We start from the raw sequence: 19,633 nt of genomic DNA, 5'->3' as shown, positions 1-19,633 counted from the left end.
GCAGGAATTGGAGGTTATGTGTACTAAGATGATGTACGAAGTACTTGTGAATGAAGCTATGAGGTTTGCACACGCCAGGGTTCTGTTGCTCCATGGTCCACGGAGTCTTGAGGAGCAGGAGTCCCACGCCGCCAAGCCATTTGTTGGGTCTCCCGATCACCAACCACGGCTTAAATTTTTACATTGCTTTATTTATCAAGCACTGGATTTCACTTCCCTTGGAAGCTATTGAATTTAAGTATAAATGCATATAGCCTCTAATAAATAAGTTAATACCAACAGCAGAAACACTGAACTCCTGATGCTGGCTGCTATGATCGAGCCCCTGCTCGCATTCGTGAGCACCTACAACCACATACCATTCCTCTTCATGGGGGTTAAAATCCTTACCAAAGGAGCATAGGCCTGAAATACTGTTAGCATGAAACTTTGCTGGGCCTTCGGTTCAGCCGTCGGTTCTATGCAGCGGAGTCCGGGATGCTTCATGCAGTGTGTCGAGATGTGCACGTTTCGAGGGATGAATTCTGATTGAGGCAAAAGGCTTCATCTCTTATATTTCTCACAATACTTATCATGGCCTGATGCTCTTTGCCTTTCTCTTGAGTTCCAATTGAATGTTCGGGAGATGCTATTGATCCACTCGTGACTACGCTGGCCGGGAGTCATCACATTCGCGAAGGGAAATCTCGAGGCTGATACTGTAACATAATCTCCGGGCAAAAGCTCCACGCTATGACATCTTGGTCAGGTTCAGGTCTGGAAAAGCGTGGACTGTTCAACTCACCGTTCACGGCCATCAAAACTCGCCCACGAGCTGGTGCGGGCATCATATGGCACACCTATTCGGAGCACGATTGTGTCCGGGAGGATGATAGGACGGAAATTGAGCGTATGTGCGCAGATTGCTGTTAAGAGAATCACAGGATTTTCCGGATGGCAGAGTGAGCCACCCGCCGCCAGGTTGTACGCTGTGGATCCAGTCGGTGTTGCAACACAGACACCATCTGCCTGTATTGATGTGAAGTACTCATCATCGCCAAATATTTCCAAGGAGGACATCGCTGTTATTGGAAGATATAAGAATCTTGTGGCCAGTTAGCACAAAAGGGGCTGAAGACATACTTGGATTTGGTCCTCTATCGACGACGATTTCGTTCAGGATCTGAAATGTCATGTCTGGCGCATGTGTTACATCGTCCTCAGATTCTTCTCCAAGAATCTCATCCACCAGATCTTTCTGCTTTGAAGTCGCAATCTCTGAGGTACGGCTCCTGCTTCGCATCACAGTACACTCAAATCGCAGACGAAGACTAACAGTCACACCTTCGTGAAAAGACTTTTGCAATGTACCACGAAAATTTCCATAATCAAAATTGGTCAAAAATCCAAGGGATCCCAAAGAGAAGGAGAGAACAGGAGGAACTATTTGCTGGAACAACCAGCTAGCATAAAGGACAGTGCCATCACCTCCAAGAGTGATGATGAAATCAATTAACTGTGGTTTCCGGCTAATGAGATCTGAATCCCAATATTGCAGTCTTCCTTTTGCTGAGGGTTCTTCAGCATATATACCAGCCTCATCAAAGTCTTTTTCACTCTCTAATCTTCTTTCCACATAGACGGTATATTGTCTTTCTCGTTCCTTGGAAAGGATCCACTGAGTAACGTCTCTGGTGAGACGCACCAGGCATTTATCTTGTGGCTTTGTCAAGAGAAAGACGCTCTTAACATTGAGCTTCAACCGAACATTTCCCAGCTTTTTCGAGAGTGTTCTCACGTTCCATGCCATTTCGGACAGCTGCTTCTTTGTCAGCAGCCGAGACTCCAGGACCATGCCAGTTCCGGCGTTGGCGTCGCTAGGAGCTTTCGAGGCGTCCTTCGCTTCTTGGACGATCTCTTGCACTGGCTTGAGGTGCAACTCTTTTGGTCTCCCGAGGAGCGAGTGGACGAAACATGCTGCGTTGCTAGAGTGGTCGACATGGCCGTGAGCGTGTCGAGGGGTATCAGCTGAGACCCAGGAAGATTTTCGACGATGGTTCGTATCCGTACCGAAGGTCACCTGCACAGAAAAAGCAAAGGGATATCAGGTTAATATTCGACGATCGTAGGATTGAAGCCAGCCCTGGGTTGGGCCATCTTACCTCGAGCCGATGTTGCACGTCCGAATCATCTTCCGAATCGACCTGGGAAGCCTAAATCTCGTAAAAAAGAACCAGTAATTAGGAATCAACGTCCATCAGGCCGCGGGGATGGAGCAAGGGCCATCGAATAGCGGGATCAATGAATTGACGGGTACAGGAACTCACCAAGCCCGGCTGTGATCGCGTGTCGCCGCCGGCGGTATGAGCCATCAAGGGTAGCCAGCTAGCAGAATAAATTTCCAGTTCATCAAATGAGGTTTCCGGAGGATTTCTCAATCAGAGCCCTGGATAATCAGAGTTTCATGATGCTTTTTTTTATCGTCGACCGAGGGGCTGCTGGGGTAAATTCAGTTTGTTCCGCGGCGAGTGGCGTCATCGTGAGCAAGGGGTGTCTGGGCAACACAATGTTTTAGGGGAAGTCTAGGGGAAGTCCAGTCCTCCACCATCTCTCGCATACATTCCTACTCGCTTGCTAAATGGAATTTAACTCACAGTATTACTTATTCCTCAACCATGCTGCTATAGGGTGACATTGTGATTAGCTCTTGTTCATGGAGTGGAACTCTTGATGGACGAAACAACATTTAGCGGGCATGTGGCCCCCAGCCCTAGACGTCATACCGGGGCCGACGGGAGGCCATTTGGATGGAGCCACATGCAAAGGCCGCGATAACCTTAGCACATGCAAAAGGACACTTGATACAGAATATTCACTTGTTATTATTACCGGGATGGGTGGTGAAGATCAGCCTTTGTTTCGAATCCCCATATTCGATATAGTTAATGCACCTGTGAGGAATGTCATCCGACGACAACCGACTCTGATTGTTTCACCAAGCTGAGAAATGCTAAGTTTGATAAAACGTATCCTGTCGTATTTTAGCCCGCCAACGATAGAATCTCAGAGTGAGAAAGTTGGAAATGAAGAGTTTCTCTTTTTCTCTTTCTCTTTTTTTTTAAATCACCCCTCTGCAATGAACTCTGATCCTGGATTTAGCTGGGTAAATTATCGAGTCAAATTCTATAAATAGGCCTGGTTTGCTTCGTTGAACATTCAGCCATGCCCGAGGTCATAAAGGAGAGTGCACTGTAACCCACGCCTCGAAAGCCGCCACCTGAGAATCTTGATGGCTGAGATATGCGCGTTGCTCGACGGGATCGTCAAGCACAGTGCTCAAAGTCACCTTTTGAGGCGAGGGTGAAAAAAGGCATTTCCAGTCTCCACTCCACCCAAGGTAACACCGCAAATCCCGTCCATGACCGTTCAAGCTTCAACTATGCAAAAGCTCGTGTGCTGTGCTTCCCCCAGGCACCAGGATTTCAAAGTATCCTAGCGGCTCTTCTGGACAATAAGAAATGAAAGGGACTTTGTCCTCATACAATCCATTTTCCACTACAAGCCTTGACCAAGATTTCTTCTTTCAACTAGTTGAAGAGAACTCTCATTAGAAACCGGGCAGAATTTACAGGTGTAAAGCATCCCAGGGTAATCGCCGTTATTATGTGAGCGGAGAGCTCATTCTTATCGAGAAATCCATGGTCGGACACAGTCATAAATTGAATGCCACAAATTCCTAGAGAGGACTCCACATGTGGTGGAACGGCATTTACAGCTTCAAAAGCCAGTACTACTCAGGCTCTTGAAGCAGTGGCCAATTCCACAGATTGGAGCCAGACCTGGGAAGGTGTTTACTTGGATCCAGTAAATGCTTATACATGCACACATCATCCTCATCACCATCATCCTGGAGAGCACTGAATGACGTGGAGCACAATGATAAGCCATGAATCAAACCAGCGGCAACACCCGGTAAACATGTGAGGCGACATATCCACCCCGGTGAACGGGTTGATTATGACAGAGCCTAGGAGGGAATTATATTCTTGGACCTTCACCAGTTTAGCGAGAGTTGAAACAATGTCAATTGCCAGGGATTGTTTCGGTATCTCAATTTTATTCTAGGCTAGATGCGGACACGGACCTTGAACTCAAGAGCTCGAGCTGAACCACAAGCGCATATATCCTGGTCTCTGGCGAGGCGGAGCAAATATGGCAAGGCCACAGCCCATCAGCCAGTGGAAAGGGCTTTGGGTAGTTTCAACAACAGTCACTTCATCACAGAGCTCAATCCCCTCTGCCTGATATTTCTTTGACAAATGTCATCTTTCGGAGGAGGCCGCGTCCTGAATGATCACCGCATCTTCCCTCCAACACGAAAATGGCGCGTCATCGTTTATGTGGCGAGAGACGAGATCCAGTCCTGTGGCCATTTGCGGAAGTTCTGGTTGGGCATGACGGGGTTAGGCGGATTACGGCGCTAGACCTTGGAGATCTTCGACCTTGTCGGTGTTTGGGTGCCCGTGTGGTAACAATGGTCATGACGACTGTAGAAAAATGAATCCATCTCAGGGCCCGACCGCTGGCATTGTGCAAGTGAATGCGAAAAGTCATTGTCAAGGTTAATGTTCAAGTATGCCTTGGGAGTTCGACCTGGCAAAATATGGCCCAAGTTATTGGCCCAGAGGAAGGCAGCCTAAAATTAAGCTTAAAGCTCCCCCAGTACGGAGTATCTCCTAACTAATGGGTCCTTCGCTCCAGGCTCCGTGCGGAGTACGAGGAACAGATATTTTATTGCTCGGCCTGCTACTATAGTACTTTTACGTAAATCCATCGTTTGGGAGGTTCACGAGTAGCGCCCAAATCCACATCGAGAGTAAAGCTTCTTCTGCATTCCAGCCTGCAACAACCCAAACCCGCCCTTCACCTTTGGTTCAATCAAACATTCCGCTGTCACTATCACATTAAAGGTCGACTAGTATGATCTCCTGGCGGTCCAGCATAAACTCAGTCGAGCTTCTTCAAAAGATTTAGATGCACAGCTAGATGAGGCAAGGTCACCTAACGGCCAAAAAAAAAAGGAATACTTTTAATGGGAGAGAGATAATGTCTGACGCAATGGCGTCTGCGGTGTCAAGGACGTAGTTGGCGCGTAAGCCGAAATCTGTGAGAGGTTTTAATAGTTACTCCGTACCACAAGGAGATAAAATTTGGATTTCGAGGCGAGTCGTCAAGATGGATTAGGGATGTGAGCTGGAAAGGAATGGGAGAGCAAATCATATGGATCAGACCAACGTAAATGGCACTGGGATAAACTCCCATGCAGGTAACGGTGAAGTGGGTCCGTGTCCCGATACCGTTCATTCGAAGGTCTAGAAAGCCTGCGCCTTTGCGGTCAATAAAGAAGCTGGGAGTGTGGAATCAATGTTCTTCCGGGATGCTACCATAGTATAAGGATGTATGGAGAAAAGTTTTTATCAATACAAAAGGTTTCAGTATTATCTTGATATGTGCCGGAATTCCCGGATAAGAGAAAAGAAAGATACCGCGTGCGATGGGAGAAGTTTGGAAAAGGATCATTTCACTCAGAATATACATGGGAGATCAATTCATGCGAGGAAGGTAAGATTTTTTTGCGCGGAGCTCAATGAATAATCCGGGTTTCTGGAAGACTTTTCGAAAAATTCATTTTTTGAAAAGGAACGTTCTCAGGCAAGCATGGAGTTTCCATGCTACCACGAGAGTGGATACGTTTTCCGCGCGTGTTGAGCGATACCATGCGCTGAGCTTCTCTTGCTGGATAATACTATGGCAGGGAGAAGCTAGGTTAAGCACACATCTTGTTTGAATCCCTCAGTAGGCGATCTTAACCACCATGGAGATTCAGCGGGATAGCAACAACAAGGAGTCGAAGGAAAAATCTTTTTCATTTCCATTTTTGTATAAATTAGTAATTTCGATACCTCGTATGGGTATTTGTGCGGAGTACCTATCCTTGCACCGTATTACCCGTGGCCGCATGTCCCTGCCGCAGGTGATGCAAAAGCTTCATATTACCGGCTACAAGAGGGTGACAGGGGTCCGGAGTGAAAGCTCAAACTTCAATCAACAGAACCAAGAATATGTATTCAAAATGTACCGCACAAATCATTGGAAATTCTACAGCCTGCGTGTTGGGATGCAGCCTGTAAACCACAAATTGCGTGAGACAGGCACGGAACATACCTGCAGAAGTTTACTAAAATGATCAGGCGAGCACGGAGTATCTCTGTACAAATGCTTGATTTCCCAACCAAAAAAAAAAAAAAAAGGAAAAAGAAAGAAAGAAAGAAAGAAAGGAAAAGAAAAGGAAAGGAAATGGAAAACCTAGCGGGCTGATCTTCCTAGGAATGCGACTGGAGCTGAAAACCGGAGGTGCGGTGTCAAGGTGATCCATGTCATATCCCGAGGTTGTGCGCAAATGGTCATTTGCAGATCAATCGAAACACCGAAAGAATCACAGGTCTGTCTCTCAGCTGTTACCAGTGATTTGGCTGCAGGCAATCTTCGTTGATTTTCTGAGATAGACACCCTCAAAGCACTCCGTACGGACGACTATAAAACTTATGTAAGAGCAATAAACTAAAGGAGCCAAATGGACCAATAGCTGGAGCTTGCCACATCTTGAGGCCCCTTGTTTCCTTGTACGCCTGCTCTTGAACTTGACAATCGTCTTGACCGCCTGGATAGGTCGGTAGTACAGAATATGTCGATGCATCCGATGTTCGATTGTCCGAGCTAGTGATTAAACAAGTCACCGAGGATCTCTTTTGAATCTGAGCCTCTCATTTAATTCGGGTATCCCTCCCAGCTAATGAGCAGGGATTAGATGGTTTAGATGGTTGTCATGGTTCGGCCGATGACCGTTGCTCGTAAGTGAAACCAGTCACTGGACGGAATTGGAAATAGGACTGTCACCGGCATTCCAAGAAAAACCACAAGGTCAGTCATACTTTTTGCGCAGAGTACCTCTGTGTCTCAAATTCACAGACCAGCAGGCATGGTATGATAATCGACTTCTGAATGTCAAGCATTGAAGGATTTCTTGGATGCATGCCTGCAGCCTACAAGTGAGTGCTGTACTCAGAGTAACTGGGTTTCCGTTCCAAACAGGACAAGAAATCGCAACTGCTGTGGCTTGTGAATGATGCCCGGCAGGCTGCAGGACCTTGAGCAGTGAGACACTGTATTGGACACCCATACAACCGTTTGCCAAAGGCACAATGTTCCCTGTATGAATCATTCCGACTGGAAGAGTCACTAGGGGAACGTTGATGTAAAGAGGAATCATGAAGATCTTGTCAGCAGACTACAACCAGACCTGAACGACTCACTCAAAAATATAATTAACGACCGCACCGCCGCCGGGGGGCGGGAATATGTACCAATGATCCAGCATCCTAGTGCCGGGTGATGCTTGTCAAACCAGAGACGGAATTGATCTCCTGTTCCATCCTGGTGGGAGAATGTAACCAATGCCAAAGCGTCTCCAAGACGCATTGACTATTTAAGGAATAATTTGGGTTCGAAAGGTTGGACAAGCGAGAGCTGGCCTTTTTCCTTTTTTTTTTTTTTTTTTGCAATATGGAGTACGAAGTATAGGTGTGTCCTCCGTGTGGAGCAACTCCAAGGTCGATCCAGAGGACAGAAACATGTCGCAAACACCATTTGCCATAGTGCATGACAGTAAGGGATAGTTACTTATGGGGCGTATCATTAAAATGTTGATTCGTGGCTTGTTACCGAAAGGATTTTGCGGCGGGGCTACATTCATTGTGACGAAAATTCACGCGTGCACTGTCAGAGCATTGCGCGCATCATCTAGTACTCAGGTCTCGACAGAGTACGCTGAGAAAGCATTTCCTTGTTGGCTTGCATCACATCCAACACGCACCTGGGTTCACCCCCTTGTCACTTTTTTGACGCTGTTAATGCTCGCCATCCGGGCTGAAAACGGCAAGTTTCCGCAGCACCATCTCAAAGTTGCGTATGACGAGAATTAGAAGGGTCTCCATGCATACGATTAGTCATGCGACAGACATAAAGACGGATATGTGGAATCCACAAACTGTAAGATGCGGCTGGACCGACGCTTTGACCGAAGCGAAGGAAGATGGACGGAGTTACGGAGTACGGGGAAGTGAGTTACTCCGTCGTTAACTCACACTAACGAACTGACTGGACAGTTGGCGATACAGCTCGCTTCCACAAGGAGAGCCGCCGTATGGAGGAGGAAGATCGAAAGAACTCTCCTTTCGGTTGAATGACGCAACATTATGGAGCACGCCGTTCGGAGTACGGGTTGGCAATTTTTATTTTGATTTATTTTCTTTTTTTCCCCGAACCATGAGGGAGAAGATGTGATGGGTCGTGACGCTCGTCGTCTCCAATCCCCGGATCCTGATTCGACAGCCTGCACGATACGAGGGTGGTTGGAAAAATGACGAAGAGTTCTTAGAGTTCTTTGAGCGACGAGAACGGATGGATGGCTCTGTCGAGGATAGGCACGTTAGAACCGACGGTCCCAGACATTAAAAGAAAGGCGTTTCCATGGACCAGGGACGAGGAGTGAGCGGCAGACCCGTCATGCGGTAAGTTTCGTTTGAGGTAGCATTTCGTTCGCTAGCAAACCCTGGAAGTCGGACGTGCGTTCACCTTGGGCGGCTCCTTATTAGTTAGTGAGGTTGTTGGTTGAGTTTCCCACCCAAGGATACTTTCATCTCCATGCTGCATGTGGTGGGGCATCACATCCTCGAACCCATTCTTGAGCAAAAGGGCAGCCAGAATCAGAGACCTGCACCCTGAACAACAACTGGATAAAGACATGTTTCAAATACAGTGTGGGGCTGAGGAATAACAAGACGGCATACAATTCTACGATCGCATTGCGCATGCAATCTAATCACTAAAATGAAGCCCAGGCAAACGCCCGCTGTCCAACTTAGCGAGAGACGCACGAGTTGTTGAAAGCCCATTTGTACGTTTCTTCGGAAGTATGCATGTGCAAGTCCATAAAATACATGATGCCGTGTTCCCGTCCAGCCCGATTTGCGAGGTCCGAGCCAAGCAGTAACCCGCTTTCTTTCAGCTCAGACTTTCAAGAGGAAGCGAAGGCCTTGTGATCTGGAAAGGATTTCTCACGGGGTTCCGGTCCTGGTGTTGGTTCTCCCAGAGATGGTACCTAACTAAACTGTGGGGTTTGACTGGAACACCTTAGCGGCATTGCCGCGTTGGAGGGATCGTTAGCCAAAACGCGCCCATCGTGAAGGGCTCCGCGACCAGGCATTGACTGAGGTGGGCCTTACGGGCCTTTTTTCCTTCTTCGATGGGGCGAGGAGAAGTGCAATCGAGATCGTCTCGCGGACGAACCCTGATTTCTGAAACTGATTTATTATCCTGGTGTTTGCCAAAATTACATATTACGGAGGAGTAAGCGACTTGTTCCCAAGAATATGTATGCACAATGGATGTGGGTATACGGAGGAGATGGATGAGAAGTTTTTCTTTTCTCTGTCCCGTCTCGTCCCGCTGATCTCGAACCCTCGTGCTGGCGATGCAGAAAGGGACGGAAGAGGAAGATCTGAAGGGCGATGGAAACCCAGACCCATGGCTCGGCCATCACTACTTCGTCCATATTCAGACTTGTTGCTCAGGATCGGGATTATTCAGAAGATTCACCATGTCAGCGATCGGCCCTGCCGAGCTAAATTCTTTCAAAGGCTTGGAAGCTCGTAACTCCGCTTGATGAACGCAAACCAACCCTCTCTTAAAAAGATGGGGACATTCTAGAAATACGATAAAACGGCGATGATCTCATCCTGTTTTTGTCTATGTTACAAGTAACAACGTGTGGGGGAGTTAAGGACTTTGGAGAGATGAGATCGGAATTTGGAGGCTGAGGAAAGCCTCTGTGCTCGAATTCTTATCCCTGGTTTAATACTCTGAGCCGATCAAATCAAAAGCAATAACCATGTCTTCGGCCTGCTGAACGTGATCTCTGGCTCCGAGATGGGGCGTGGTAAGGCATGCATGCATAAACAATGACCCTTGTGCCCTCAGCTGTGCGGTGAAAACCTCACAAACTAATAATGGTACACGGTACTCCGTAATAATTGTCAAATTATAATGCCCTCACCCAGGAGATCATGCATGCTTTGACATGAAGATAATAATAGGTCAAGATAGCCCATTGTCTGAGGGCCATGTCCTTTCGAGGCTTGAGAAGCACCGCAACCACTATTTGAGTTAACTAGTTACAAGTTTGCCGAACCGCTATCAATGGCCCTAAATTTCAGACCCTGTGCCTTTGTCCCTCGCATGGAAGCCACCCAACCGATTCCTTCTCCCAACTCTTGCGTTATTTCTCCTCGATCCAGCAACCTTGAAACGGGTTAGGAACCCTCTCATTGTCAGAAGACATATTCCAACTCTTCCACAAGTCAAGGACCAGGTTTCACCGGGTGTCGCAGACTCTCAGTGGCTTCCTCAAAAGTCTGTTGGGTGGCCATACATTGCGTTGAATTTCCTTAGCACATGCGGATAAATCTACATGTATGTCTGGCATTGTCACGCCGTCCTTGTGGTTCGGCGACCATGGTCCACGGGGACGCGCGCTTTCTGCGCTGCCTGAAATGGCCGCGGGCGTCCCAAAGAGGGAGGATCCGCCTCACTGCGTCCGTCGCGTCAGAAGATCCGGTTTCGCTTCTGATGTCACATCGCGTTCTGCCTTTGATTGTCGTCTCAATCACTGGCTTGGGGACCCAGGCTTTTCAGACACACTCACGTGATAAATATGTGATGCCAAAAATACTCAGCTTTTTTGTACTGTATTGCAAGGTACGGTACCGAATGGTTACGGAGTACGGAGTACGTAGTCACATAACGTCGCCGACTCAGAGTTACGGTTATCGCCCAAAAATCTGCGCGCCGGCAGGACCGAGCCACCTCCCAGAAAAACTGCGCCCTTCTTCCGGATGACGTACGAATTCGCAACCGGCGCAATGGGAATTCCTCGTGGATGGCGAACTTTTTGGTCGGCGACTCTTAAGATTGTGGCGATGATGGATAATCCACATCTGGGACAGGATTTTGTGATGGGGCAAGTTGTAAAAATATGCATTGCTGCGCGTATGTAGGGAGATGGTGGGCACCCCCTTTCTCTTCGTCTTTTTTGGCCTCAAACCTTGGGAGTCCATCGTGGAGCACCTTCAGCAATCAAATCATGGCAAACGCCGAGAAGAGATGGAGCACGGGGTACCGTCCGGCATAATTTTATTGACTACTGTGTACGGGGCACGGTGGACGGTTGTACTCTGTACTCCGCACTGTAAAATACCTAACGAATTCTTGCTGTATCCTCCAGGAACAGCATACCTGCTAGTCAAATTGGAAAACTAGCCACAGGGCTCTGAGCAAGTGTCATCACATGTTTCTCCGAACTTTGCAGAAATTCCATACAGTGGATGTTGATCCTTAATGCACAAATTATTAAAATCGCACCAGCCCCGTACGGAGTACCGAGCGGTTACTCCGTTGTGTGATGTGACATTCATGGCGATGTTTGGATAGGTGGATGACTCCATCCACGGCATGGATGGCTTCGGGGATGGGCAGTATTATTCCGTACATGACATGGAATTGGTAATAACGGGATGGCATGAACAGCTCACCCCTGCAAGAAAAGTGTTCAGCCAATTAGGTGCCGTGTTCTTCGGCCGTCTCAACACATGCGCCGCGCCCATACATGCTCAGTCGGTACTCTGGACGTATCCACCGTATTTTATGATACGGGTGGTTCGGAGATGCTAGTCGCCTGGATTTAACTTGTGGGCTCTGGCCTTCGGGGCTCGCAAGGCTTAAGGTTAGAAAATCCAATCCTGGAGGCTGGAGGGCCCATCACAATTTGTTACAACATCACCCGCACATCAGCGGCTGGGGCCCTGCTTCCTGTCCCTGCAGGAGGTGTTTCCCCAATAAAATTAGCTGCAAACCCAAACTTGGCGCTACCAAAGGAAGTAATTTTTCTTTTTCTTTTTCTTTTTCATTTTCGCCTGCTCCGTTCTCCAAACCTTGATCTCTCCACCACCTTGTCTGGCTGGGATCCAGTTGCGAGTCAAGGATACATTCTGGAAGCTCGGCTTGTCAAACAGATCCAGCGCTAACTGCATTGTTAGGCTAGTCAATAATGGCTGCGAGATGGTAACTTCACGACATAACACCGGGAACACTGCACCCACTCTCCACTGTCCACGGCTAACAAAGCTGTGTATGATGTCCAGTCCCAAGCGGCCGGTTTTTCCATGTTACGCATGCCAGCCGATATGACTTTCCTATTATGAAGCAGGCCAGCACATCCAAGTAGGATTATTAGCTCATAAACCCTACTATTTGCATCCTTTTTTTCTCTCTTTATCTGCTCTCCCGTCCATCGTAAGAGGAATACTCTGTATTCTTCCTTCAAATCTGTCTTCCTCTTTATCACTTTCTTCCAAGACACGATGGCTCAATTTGATACGATATCTTCTATCGACTTGAGTGGGAGTCCTGGATATATGTACCCTGTACATTTCGGTGGCCTGGCAAGGAGACACTCGAACCGTATCACTAAGGTCGCCAGCGCTGGAAACAGCCCCCGAAACTGTGTGAGAGGAGATATAATGCCCAAGAGTGGATCGTGTCGTCGCTTTTCCACCCAAAGTGACAAGCTAGCGGCAAGCTTTTATGCTGCTCTCCAGAAGGCAACTGCATCACGTCTCGATCTAGCACCCATGCCGAGCTATCAACTTGCTCTCCCTTTGGCAATACCTCCGACGACAAAAGAGGATGTTTCAGCAAATGCCCAAGTTACGCCTGCATCCGACAGCTTCATGGACTGGGGATTTGCTGAGATGTCAGCTCTTGCCAACAATCAACCCCAATTCGAAACGATTTCTACCCAGTCACCGTTTGACAGTTATTTACCGCCACAACAGCCTGTGAGTTATCAAGAGCCTGAACCGGAGTCTGACTGGCCGACATATATACCTATGGTATCATCATCTTCGATCGACTCTGAGTATTCTCATTCACCACGCGCAAATACGCCTCTAAACTGTCGCGTTCCGATATCCAGAGATACTACCGCGGCTTCCTCGCCAGAACTGTTTTCATACCGAGAGTTTCCTGAACCGAAAACCCCTCCATCATTCTCTTCGGAAAGCACCAACAAATCAGAGGAGGTCCTTGTCGGAGTTGGTTTATATGATGAGCCCGATGCGGTCTCGTGGGATGAATCATCGAGACCAAATCATTATAGGATTGGTGCCATTGGTGGTCCTTTGTTTAGAGCCGAGCCACTGGTTGGAAAAGGACTGAAGTTGGAGGAGACTTTCAGTCCACCCCCTCTCGAAAGCGACGACGATGACGACGCGAAGTCTGAAACTGGCTAATCCTTGACCTGGTTTAAGCCGCCCTTGCTATCCGAAATATTCATAGGCGTACTAATTTTTGATGGGCTGCTGCTTTGATGAGCGTCTTAGCTATTCTTGTCTTTGTACCATATTAACTATTAACACCCATGGATACACCAGTGTATATTTATTGAATGATGATGATAATGAGCAGGTTCAAATTCCAGAGGAAAAAAAATTTGCAAGAAAGAATTTGATTGATTACATAACACTACCGTAGCACGACATTTAATTGGTTTAAATGAGATGATGGTTAGGCTAAGCATTTTAGCTTTAATCTAAATTCAAACTTTATCTTCGCCCATCAAATTCGGCGAGAATGCCAAAGAACGCCTTCAGGTCGGAAAGGAGCTCCAACAACTAACACCCAGGACGACATTGAATATGGTTGTTTCATTTCGTTCCAAGATTTGAAGTTTAAGTCTTTCGGAATCTAACATTTATCCCCTCTTTCTCTCTTTCCAAAGCATAGAGCATTGATACCCATATTTTCATTTCATTCGCATATCAATCTTCCTACCCCATGATCCTGAGCTGCCGCTATTAGCATTTCGCTTGCCAGAGTCACTTTCGAGTTCAGACCCGCTTCTATCGCCTATAAGCGAAGAAACTCAAAAGATAATGTTGTCATTGAATCATATAACATGCCGCAATTAACATTCACTCCCTGGAAGGAGTACTCCCAGCTCGTTGCAGTGCGAGATCAATTTTATCCGCCACCTGGTTACCAGGGACCCGACATGCGGCCCAAAGCCTCTAGTATTGTATGCTGCTTATCAGTTCTATTACCTTTTCCTATGTTCTGACGTGAAATAGGTATGGGTCTGGAAAGTCCGAGGAAATCTGCCGCATGCCGTGGAGGCGACGGCGCTTTTGACGGACGCGATTTTGCATGATGACCCAGGCAAGAATTCGATATTTTCGATACGCGCGACGTATTCATCAGCGTTTTGTAGGTAAGATAAATGATCAACCTATTATTCGCTTACCGCATTGGAACATTTCATATTTGTCTGCCTGTGGCTAATGTAGCGTTTCAGATTTATCACTGGGCTGGTAGATTCCAAACTACATGGAAGGAGACAAACCATGTACCAAAAAGCCATGACACTTGGGGTACCGGCGTCATTTGTGGAATTACGTCACGAAGCAACACATCGCGAACTCCCCTCCCTGGTGGTTTTACGAAACGCAGCTCAAAGATCGCTTGAGTGGCTGTGGGAGTTCTACTGGGAGAAGATTGGAGCTAACATTCCGGCGGAGTTGGGTCCACTGGATAATTCACATTCATCTGAACAAGCTCTGAGCGATGCCATTTGGGGTATTTTACAACCTCTCACAGAGAACAGGGCAGGACGGAGTGACGGAAGTAGAAAGCTAAATTTGGCATCAAGCATACGTGAGCTCGTCGCCATTTGTGAGAGCGAAAATGGTGGGAATAGGCTTCTTGTGAGGGCGCTTCTGCGGCCGGGCGTCCTGGTACCGGAAACAAGGAGGTATGCGCCTTCTTAAACTCCAATGCGTTTTTAATGCTAACAATTTGATCTATTTGAAGTCTTGGAGATCGAATGGACCATATTTTGTCCACATGGGATGACTTCCTGAAGGAGATATGCCGACATTACACGCCATTCTTGACAAAATTCGCAGACGAGATGGCAGACTTACTGTCTCTTTCTATGTCATTGGATGCAGCAAAAGATCCCTACAGAGAGGGCGTTTACGGATGGTTTGAACACGTGCTGAAGTCGAGCTCGTGGGCTCTGCTTCGAAAACAATATTTGATTCTATCCTATGCCCAAGCAGTTTGCCGAAATGGAGGGGGATATTGGAGGGATCGCCTTCATAATTTAATCGAGAGCTGCAGAGACTGGTCGGAGTTATCTGCTAGATCCGCGCGCATCTCTCAAGAAGCCACAAGACACGAATCGGAAACTGGGCTACATATGACCAGCCTACGAGATCATGGCTGGACTTTAGAGCGAAAGCGCATTTTCTGGCCTATAGGCGTGGTCTAGGGCATAGCTATCGTTTTAACGGGGTACCAGGGTTTAGGGTTGCCGTTCTGCTGCTTATGCAGCGTATAATTCCTTCCCCAAGGTACGGTAATTATCAATAACTAAAAGATTCCCTGTTGCAGAAATGATTAGCAATTCTAAGGTTTCGCTGATGCTCCAGGAATATGAACCTGAGCAACATTGTAATGATAAATGAGGGATCCGAGTGCTAGGCATACCAAATGCTTGAGATATCCGATTTGGCCGATGTCTACATGGAGTAGAACGCGCTTGCGGATGACCGAGCCGGAAGTATACCAGCTGTGAAACGTTTTGAACGACTGGAGAACAGCCGAGTCGCCCGGCCGTGGAAAATGTAGTTTTAAATAACCATCTGCTGGAAATATAGCAAGGTTTGTGATGTATGAACCTGCTTGCATTTCAGAAGTTTCAATTTAGTGAACTGAGAATGCCAAACCCAAGTGCTACGAGGTATGAGCAATATAGAACAAACGAATCAGTAACCCTTTTGTTGGATTTCATCGAAGACTGTCGCAAGTACGGAGTGCTCCTCGCAGTTTGGTGTTGAAGCTTCCTCCGAAATTGGCTTGGCAAGCCCAAGCTAGCCAGGAAGCCGAGCCGAGCTCTCAACGCGAAAGACGTCACCCCGCATCTCCCACAACATTCTCCCACAGCACTCCGTACTTAACGGAGTATTTGCCCGTTCCTTCAATTGTATAATCGCATATCATCTCCGCAAACCCATGCTTTCAAGACGGCCCTTTATAGAGCTGATATCATCTTCAGGTATATCTAGATTGGTATCCAAACGCAAAATGCATATCGAATCGATTCCCATGTGTATGTCTTCCTCCGGTAGAAAATGCGTTGTATGGCCATATCATTATGTAGGAATTCATTTTGGATTCCTAAGTGTTGGCTTCGCTGATGGAAACGGGACCATGCGACAGGGACTGGCAAGGGCAACAACTATGCCTATCTGATATCCGATGAGCCGACTAAGGATGCTGTGATCGTCGATCCCGCAAATCCGCCGGAGTATGTTTAAGGCATCCTTTTTTGGCTGTTGGAGGTGCATTCGGCAGTATCGGGAATGCTGACGGATGGAGAGGTTAGGGTAATTCCCGTTCTGAAGTCACATATCGATTCCGGCAAGATTAATCTGAAAGCCATTATCAATACACATCAGTCAGTACATATACACCACCATGGGCTTCATGTTATGACAAAACTGACCACTATATAGCCACTGGGATCATGCTGGTGGGAACGATGGAATTGTAAGTGTTATTTCCGTGCTCAAGTCTAGTCTGCCTTCTTGGTGCAATATCAAATTGACAAATTCCGATTGCGGATATTAGCTTCAGCAATTTGGAAATCTCGACGTGATCGGTGGCAAGGATTGCAAGATGGTCACCAAGACTCCAGCTCATGGTGAAAAATTCAAAATTGGCGATCGTATAACTGTGACTGCCCTACATACCCCATGTCACACGCAAGATAGTATCTGCTACTTTGCTGAAGACGGAAACCAGCGGGTGGTATTTACCGGAGATACTCTATTTATTGCCGGTTGGTTGCGCGCTATCGGTTGAGGATAATGAATGCTTACCATGATGCTAGGATGTGGCCGATTCTTCGAGGGCAACGCCCAAGAGATGCACAGGGCTCTTAATGAGGTTCTTGCAACGCTGCCAGACGATACCAAAGTCTACGTAAGTTTACACCGCTGGTACCGGAAATGATATCTAGGAAGGATCGGATTCAGTTCTGTTTCGGACAGATGCTGATCAAGATCATCCTCGCGTAGCCCGGTCACGAGTATACCAAATCCAACGTGAAGTTCTGTCTCTCGGTATCGCAGTCAGAGCCGATCAAAAAGCTCCAGGTCTATTGCGAAAATAATTCGCGAACGGAGGGTAAATTTACTATTGGGGATGAAAAGGTATGCCCATGCGTGCATTCTCCTCGAGCCAGCCTCTTTTAGTGTAGTGACTAACTCAAGGTCTTCTAGTTACATAACGTTTTCATGAGAGTCACGGTGCGTAGCTAGGATACACCCCCCCATGGTATTCGGCGACTGACGTATTCCGCTTCACAGGACCCCGAGATGCAAAAGGCTACAGGGATGACAAGCCCTGTGGATGTTATGAATGCCTTGAGAGAAATGAAGAATGCTGCGTAGATCCGTGACATAAATAATCAATATCAACAACGCGGACGGCTTAAACCCCGGAAGGTGAGCAAGGCTCCCGAGTACCGCATCACAAACGTAAGATTCAAAGCTCGGCGACCAGGTGGGGAATTTGTTATATCTTGATTTTGATCTTGTCCTCAGTGTATTGTATTTGGCTAAATATATGGAGTTTGACACTTGCTGTAACCTGTTGATAGGCCACTTATGACGTCACTCTCATGGAGTATGCTTGGGCGAAGATATATAAACGAGTACCCTATAGATTCAATACCAATAGCGACAACTGGGAATGGTCGCTTTTGCCCAGAGATCAAATATCTTAACCTCTCTTTCAGCAGGAAACACAGATTCGTCGCAACAGCCATGTCACAAGCAGGCGCAAAAGAGGTTCCCGGCGAACCTATGACACTGGAAAACAAAGCGCTCACAATCGGAGCATCGATGATTCAAAACTTCAAGCCTGTCAACCAAATATGCGCCCATTTACATGCATATCATGTGTATGCAGACGATCCCACCCGATGCGTGGAGGCCAATCACTATTGTAGCCACGTAAATGCAGGTCAGTACAAACCTTATCTTTCCGTGCGTCCTGGAATTCATAACTAATGGCCGGAATACAACTTGTAGACTTCAGGCAGTGTCTCATCTATGACTCCCCTGAAAAAAATGCCCGCCTCATTGGAGTGGAGTACATGATCACGCCAAAAATATACGAATCGCTTCCCAAGGAAGAGCGCGAATTATGGCATTCCCATGAATTCGAAGTCAAGAGCGGAATGCTCGTTATGTCGGCTCCAAAGGGTAAAGCTTTCCTTTCCACGTACCCCTTATCAGGGAGAAGCGAGTAGCTAATGGGATGATCGTTTTAAACATATTCAGGTACACCCGCAGCCGTCTGGGACAAAACCGAACTCGCAGAAATGGAAAACGTGGTGCCTCTTTATGGCAAAACATATCACATGTGGCAAGTAGACCGAGGTGACGCGGTGCCCATGGGTGCGCCTCAACTTATGGGTAGTTTCACGTCTGAGGAAGCGGTGAAGAAGGCGTGCCCAGGTGGTATTCAGCAGCTGGCGGACAGTACGAAAGATAGATTTGGCATTGATATTTACAAGAAGCGGGAGGAGAGAAAAGGAGTGAGGCCAGGGTGGAAGATCCATCCTGATGCCGACGCATTTTGGAAGAAGTAAGGCTCGCCCTGCATGGAAACAAAATGAATTACTATCGCCTGGCTCTCGGAACGGAGTATACTTGGAATGAAAAAAGCTCACCTCCACTTTACGCAAAATATGCTCCCTAGGATGCATGAAATTTGCATAATACACTAGATGGGAGGAATTATCATGAATTCTCTTATTACTTTTATCTAATATTGAGAGTATCGTGTCTCATAATGCCAATGCACTGAGCATCATAAATCTCGGTCTACTCTGTACAGATAGAAACTCCTAAAGACCCAAACATCATGTCTCCCACTCAGTCCGCCCAGTTTCTCATTGTCTATACTGAAATAAACCAGAAACCAGGTTGACTTCTTTGGGCAAAGTCCACTCCGTCTGTTGTGTATGTGGCTCCATAGTATACTTTTGCTTCTTCGTCCACACTCGCACGCTCAGGGAAAAAGATTCTTTTTCGGCAACGACGAGCTCTAGCATATGCAGAAGCGTAGAGGGGAAAATAAAAGGTTTTGGGGGGGGGGGAGGAAGGCCGTGGAACTCGTGAAGGGTTGTGCATGGAGGTGGCGCTCGGAGTGACAGTGACTAGGAATTCTCACTCATTTCTAATTGCTCGTGATGAGCTTAGCTCGAGCTGAGGTGGTCGAGTTGCGGACGAAAAGATTCAATTATGCCCAAGCATCAATGTTTGCAATTGTCAATATAAGCTTCATCATGATTGCGCTTGCCTTTGTGCAGCACATGATTACCAACATTGCAAGCCATAGGCAGTGA

At 47.3% G+C, this 19,633-nt stretch overlaps 5 protein-coding genes across 5 annotated transcripts; 4 read left to right on the top strand and 1 right to left on the bottom strand.

Annotated features, from left to right (window-relative positions):
• Window positions 1-227: 227 nt before the first annotated feature.
• On the bottom strand, window positions 228-2,351 carry D8B26_007679 (uncharacterized protein; the record flags this gene model as incomplete). The annotated part of the gene is made up of 5 exons (XM_066125607.1): window positions 228-730; window positions 785-1,061; window positions 1,123-2,059; window positions 2,142-2,192; window positions 2,307-2,351. The coding sequence occupies 5 exons, from the start codon at window positions 2,349-2,351 to the stop codon at window positions 544-546; spliced, it is 1,497 nt and encodes a 498-aa protein (XP_065981691.1). The 3' UTR covers window positions 228-543.
• Window positions 2,352-12,515: 10,164 nt separating this feature from the next.
• Window positions 12,516-13,445, top strand: D8B26_007678 (uncharacterized protein; the record flags this gene model as incomplete). Its single annotated transcript, XM_003067178.1, has 1 exon — window positions 12,516-13,445. One exon carries the CDS (start codon window positions 12,516-12,518, stop codon window positions 13,443-13,445), a length of 930 nt encoding a protein of 309 aa, XP_003067224.1.
• Window positions 13,446-14,110: 665 nt separating this feature from the next.
• LAS1 (rRNA-processing protein las1) lies at window positions 14,111-15,600 on the top strand (the record flags this gene model as incomplete). The annotated part of the gene is made up of 4 exons (XM_003067177.2): window positions 14,111-14,230; window positions 14,283-14,422; window positions 14,507-14,962; window positions 15,022-15,600. 4 exons carry the CDS (start codon window positions 14,111-14,113, stop codon window positions 15,482-15,484), a joined length of 1,179 nt encoding a protein of 392 aa, XP_003067223.2. The 3' UTR covers window positions 15,485-15,600.
• A 699-nt stretch (window positions 15,601-16,299) lies between these two features.
• On the top strand, window positions 16,300-17,669 carry GLO2 (Cytoplasmic glyoxalase II; the record flags this gene model as incomplete). Its single annotated transcript, XM_003067176.1, has 9 exons — window positions 16,300-16,324; window positions 16,435-16,522; window positions 16,601-16,672; window positions 16,731-16,764; window positions 16,846-17,056; window positions 17,108-17,199; window positions 17,295-17,429; window positions 17,499-17,525; window positions 17,586-17,669. The coding sequence occupies 9 exons, from the start codon at window positions 16,300-16,302 to the stop codon at window positions 17,667-17,669; spliced, it is 768 nt and encodes a 255-aa protein (XP_003067222.1).
• Window positions 17,670-17,885: 216 nt separating this feature from the next.
• Window positions 17,886-18,984, top strand: D8B26_007675 (uncharacterized protein; the record flags this gene model as incomplete). Its single annotated transcript, XM_003067175.2, has 3 exons — window positions 17,886-18,243; window positions 18,312-18,485; window positions 18,564-18,984. 3 exons carry the CDS (start codon window positions 17,886-17,888, stop codon window positions 18,872-18,874), a joined length of 843 nt encoding a protein of 280 aa, XP_003067221.2. The 3' UTR covers window positions 18,875-18,984.
• Window positions 18,985-19,633: the final 649 nt, after the last annotated feature.

The sequence above is a fragment of the Coccidioides posadasii genome, chromosome 4 (genome assembly GCF_018416015.2).
Source record: "Coccidioides posadasii str. Silveira chromosome 4, complete sequence".
Lineage (NCBI taxonomy): Eukaryota > Fungi > Ascomycota > Eurotiomycetes > Onygenales > Onygenaceae > Coccidioides > Coccidioides posadasii.
The sequence above is the reverse complement of the archived record's forward strand: the minus strand, read 5'-3'. Positions and strand labels throughout refer to the sequence as shown.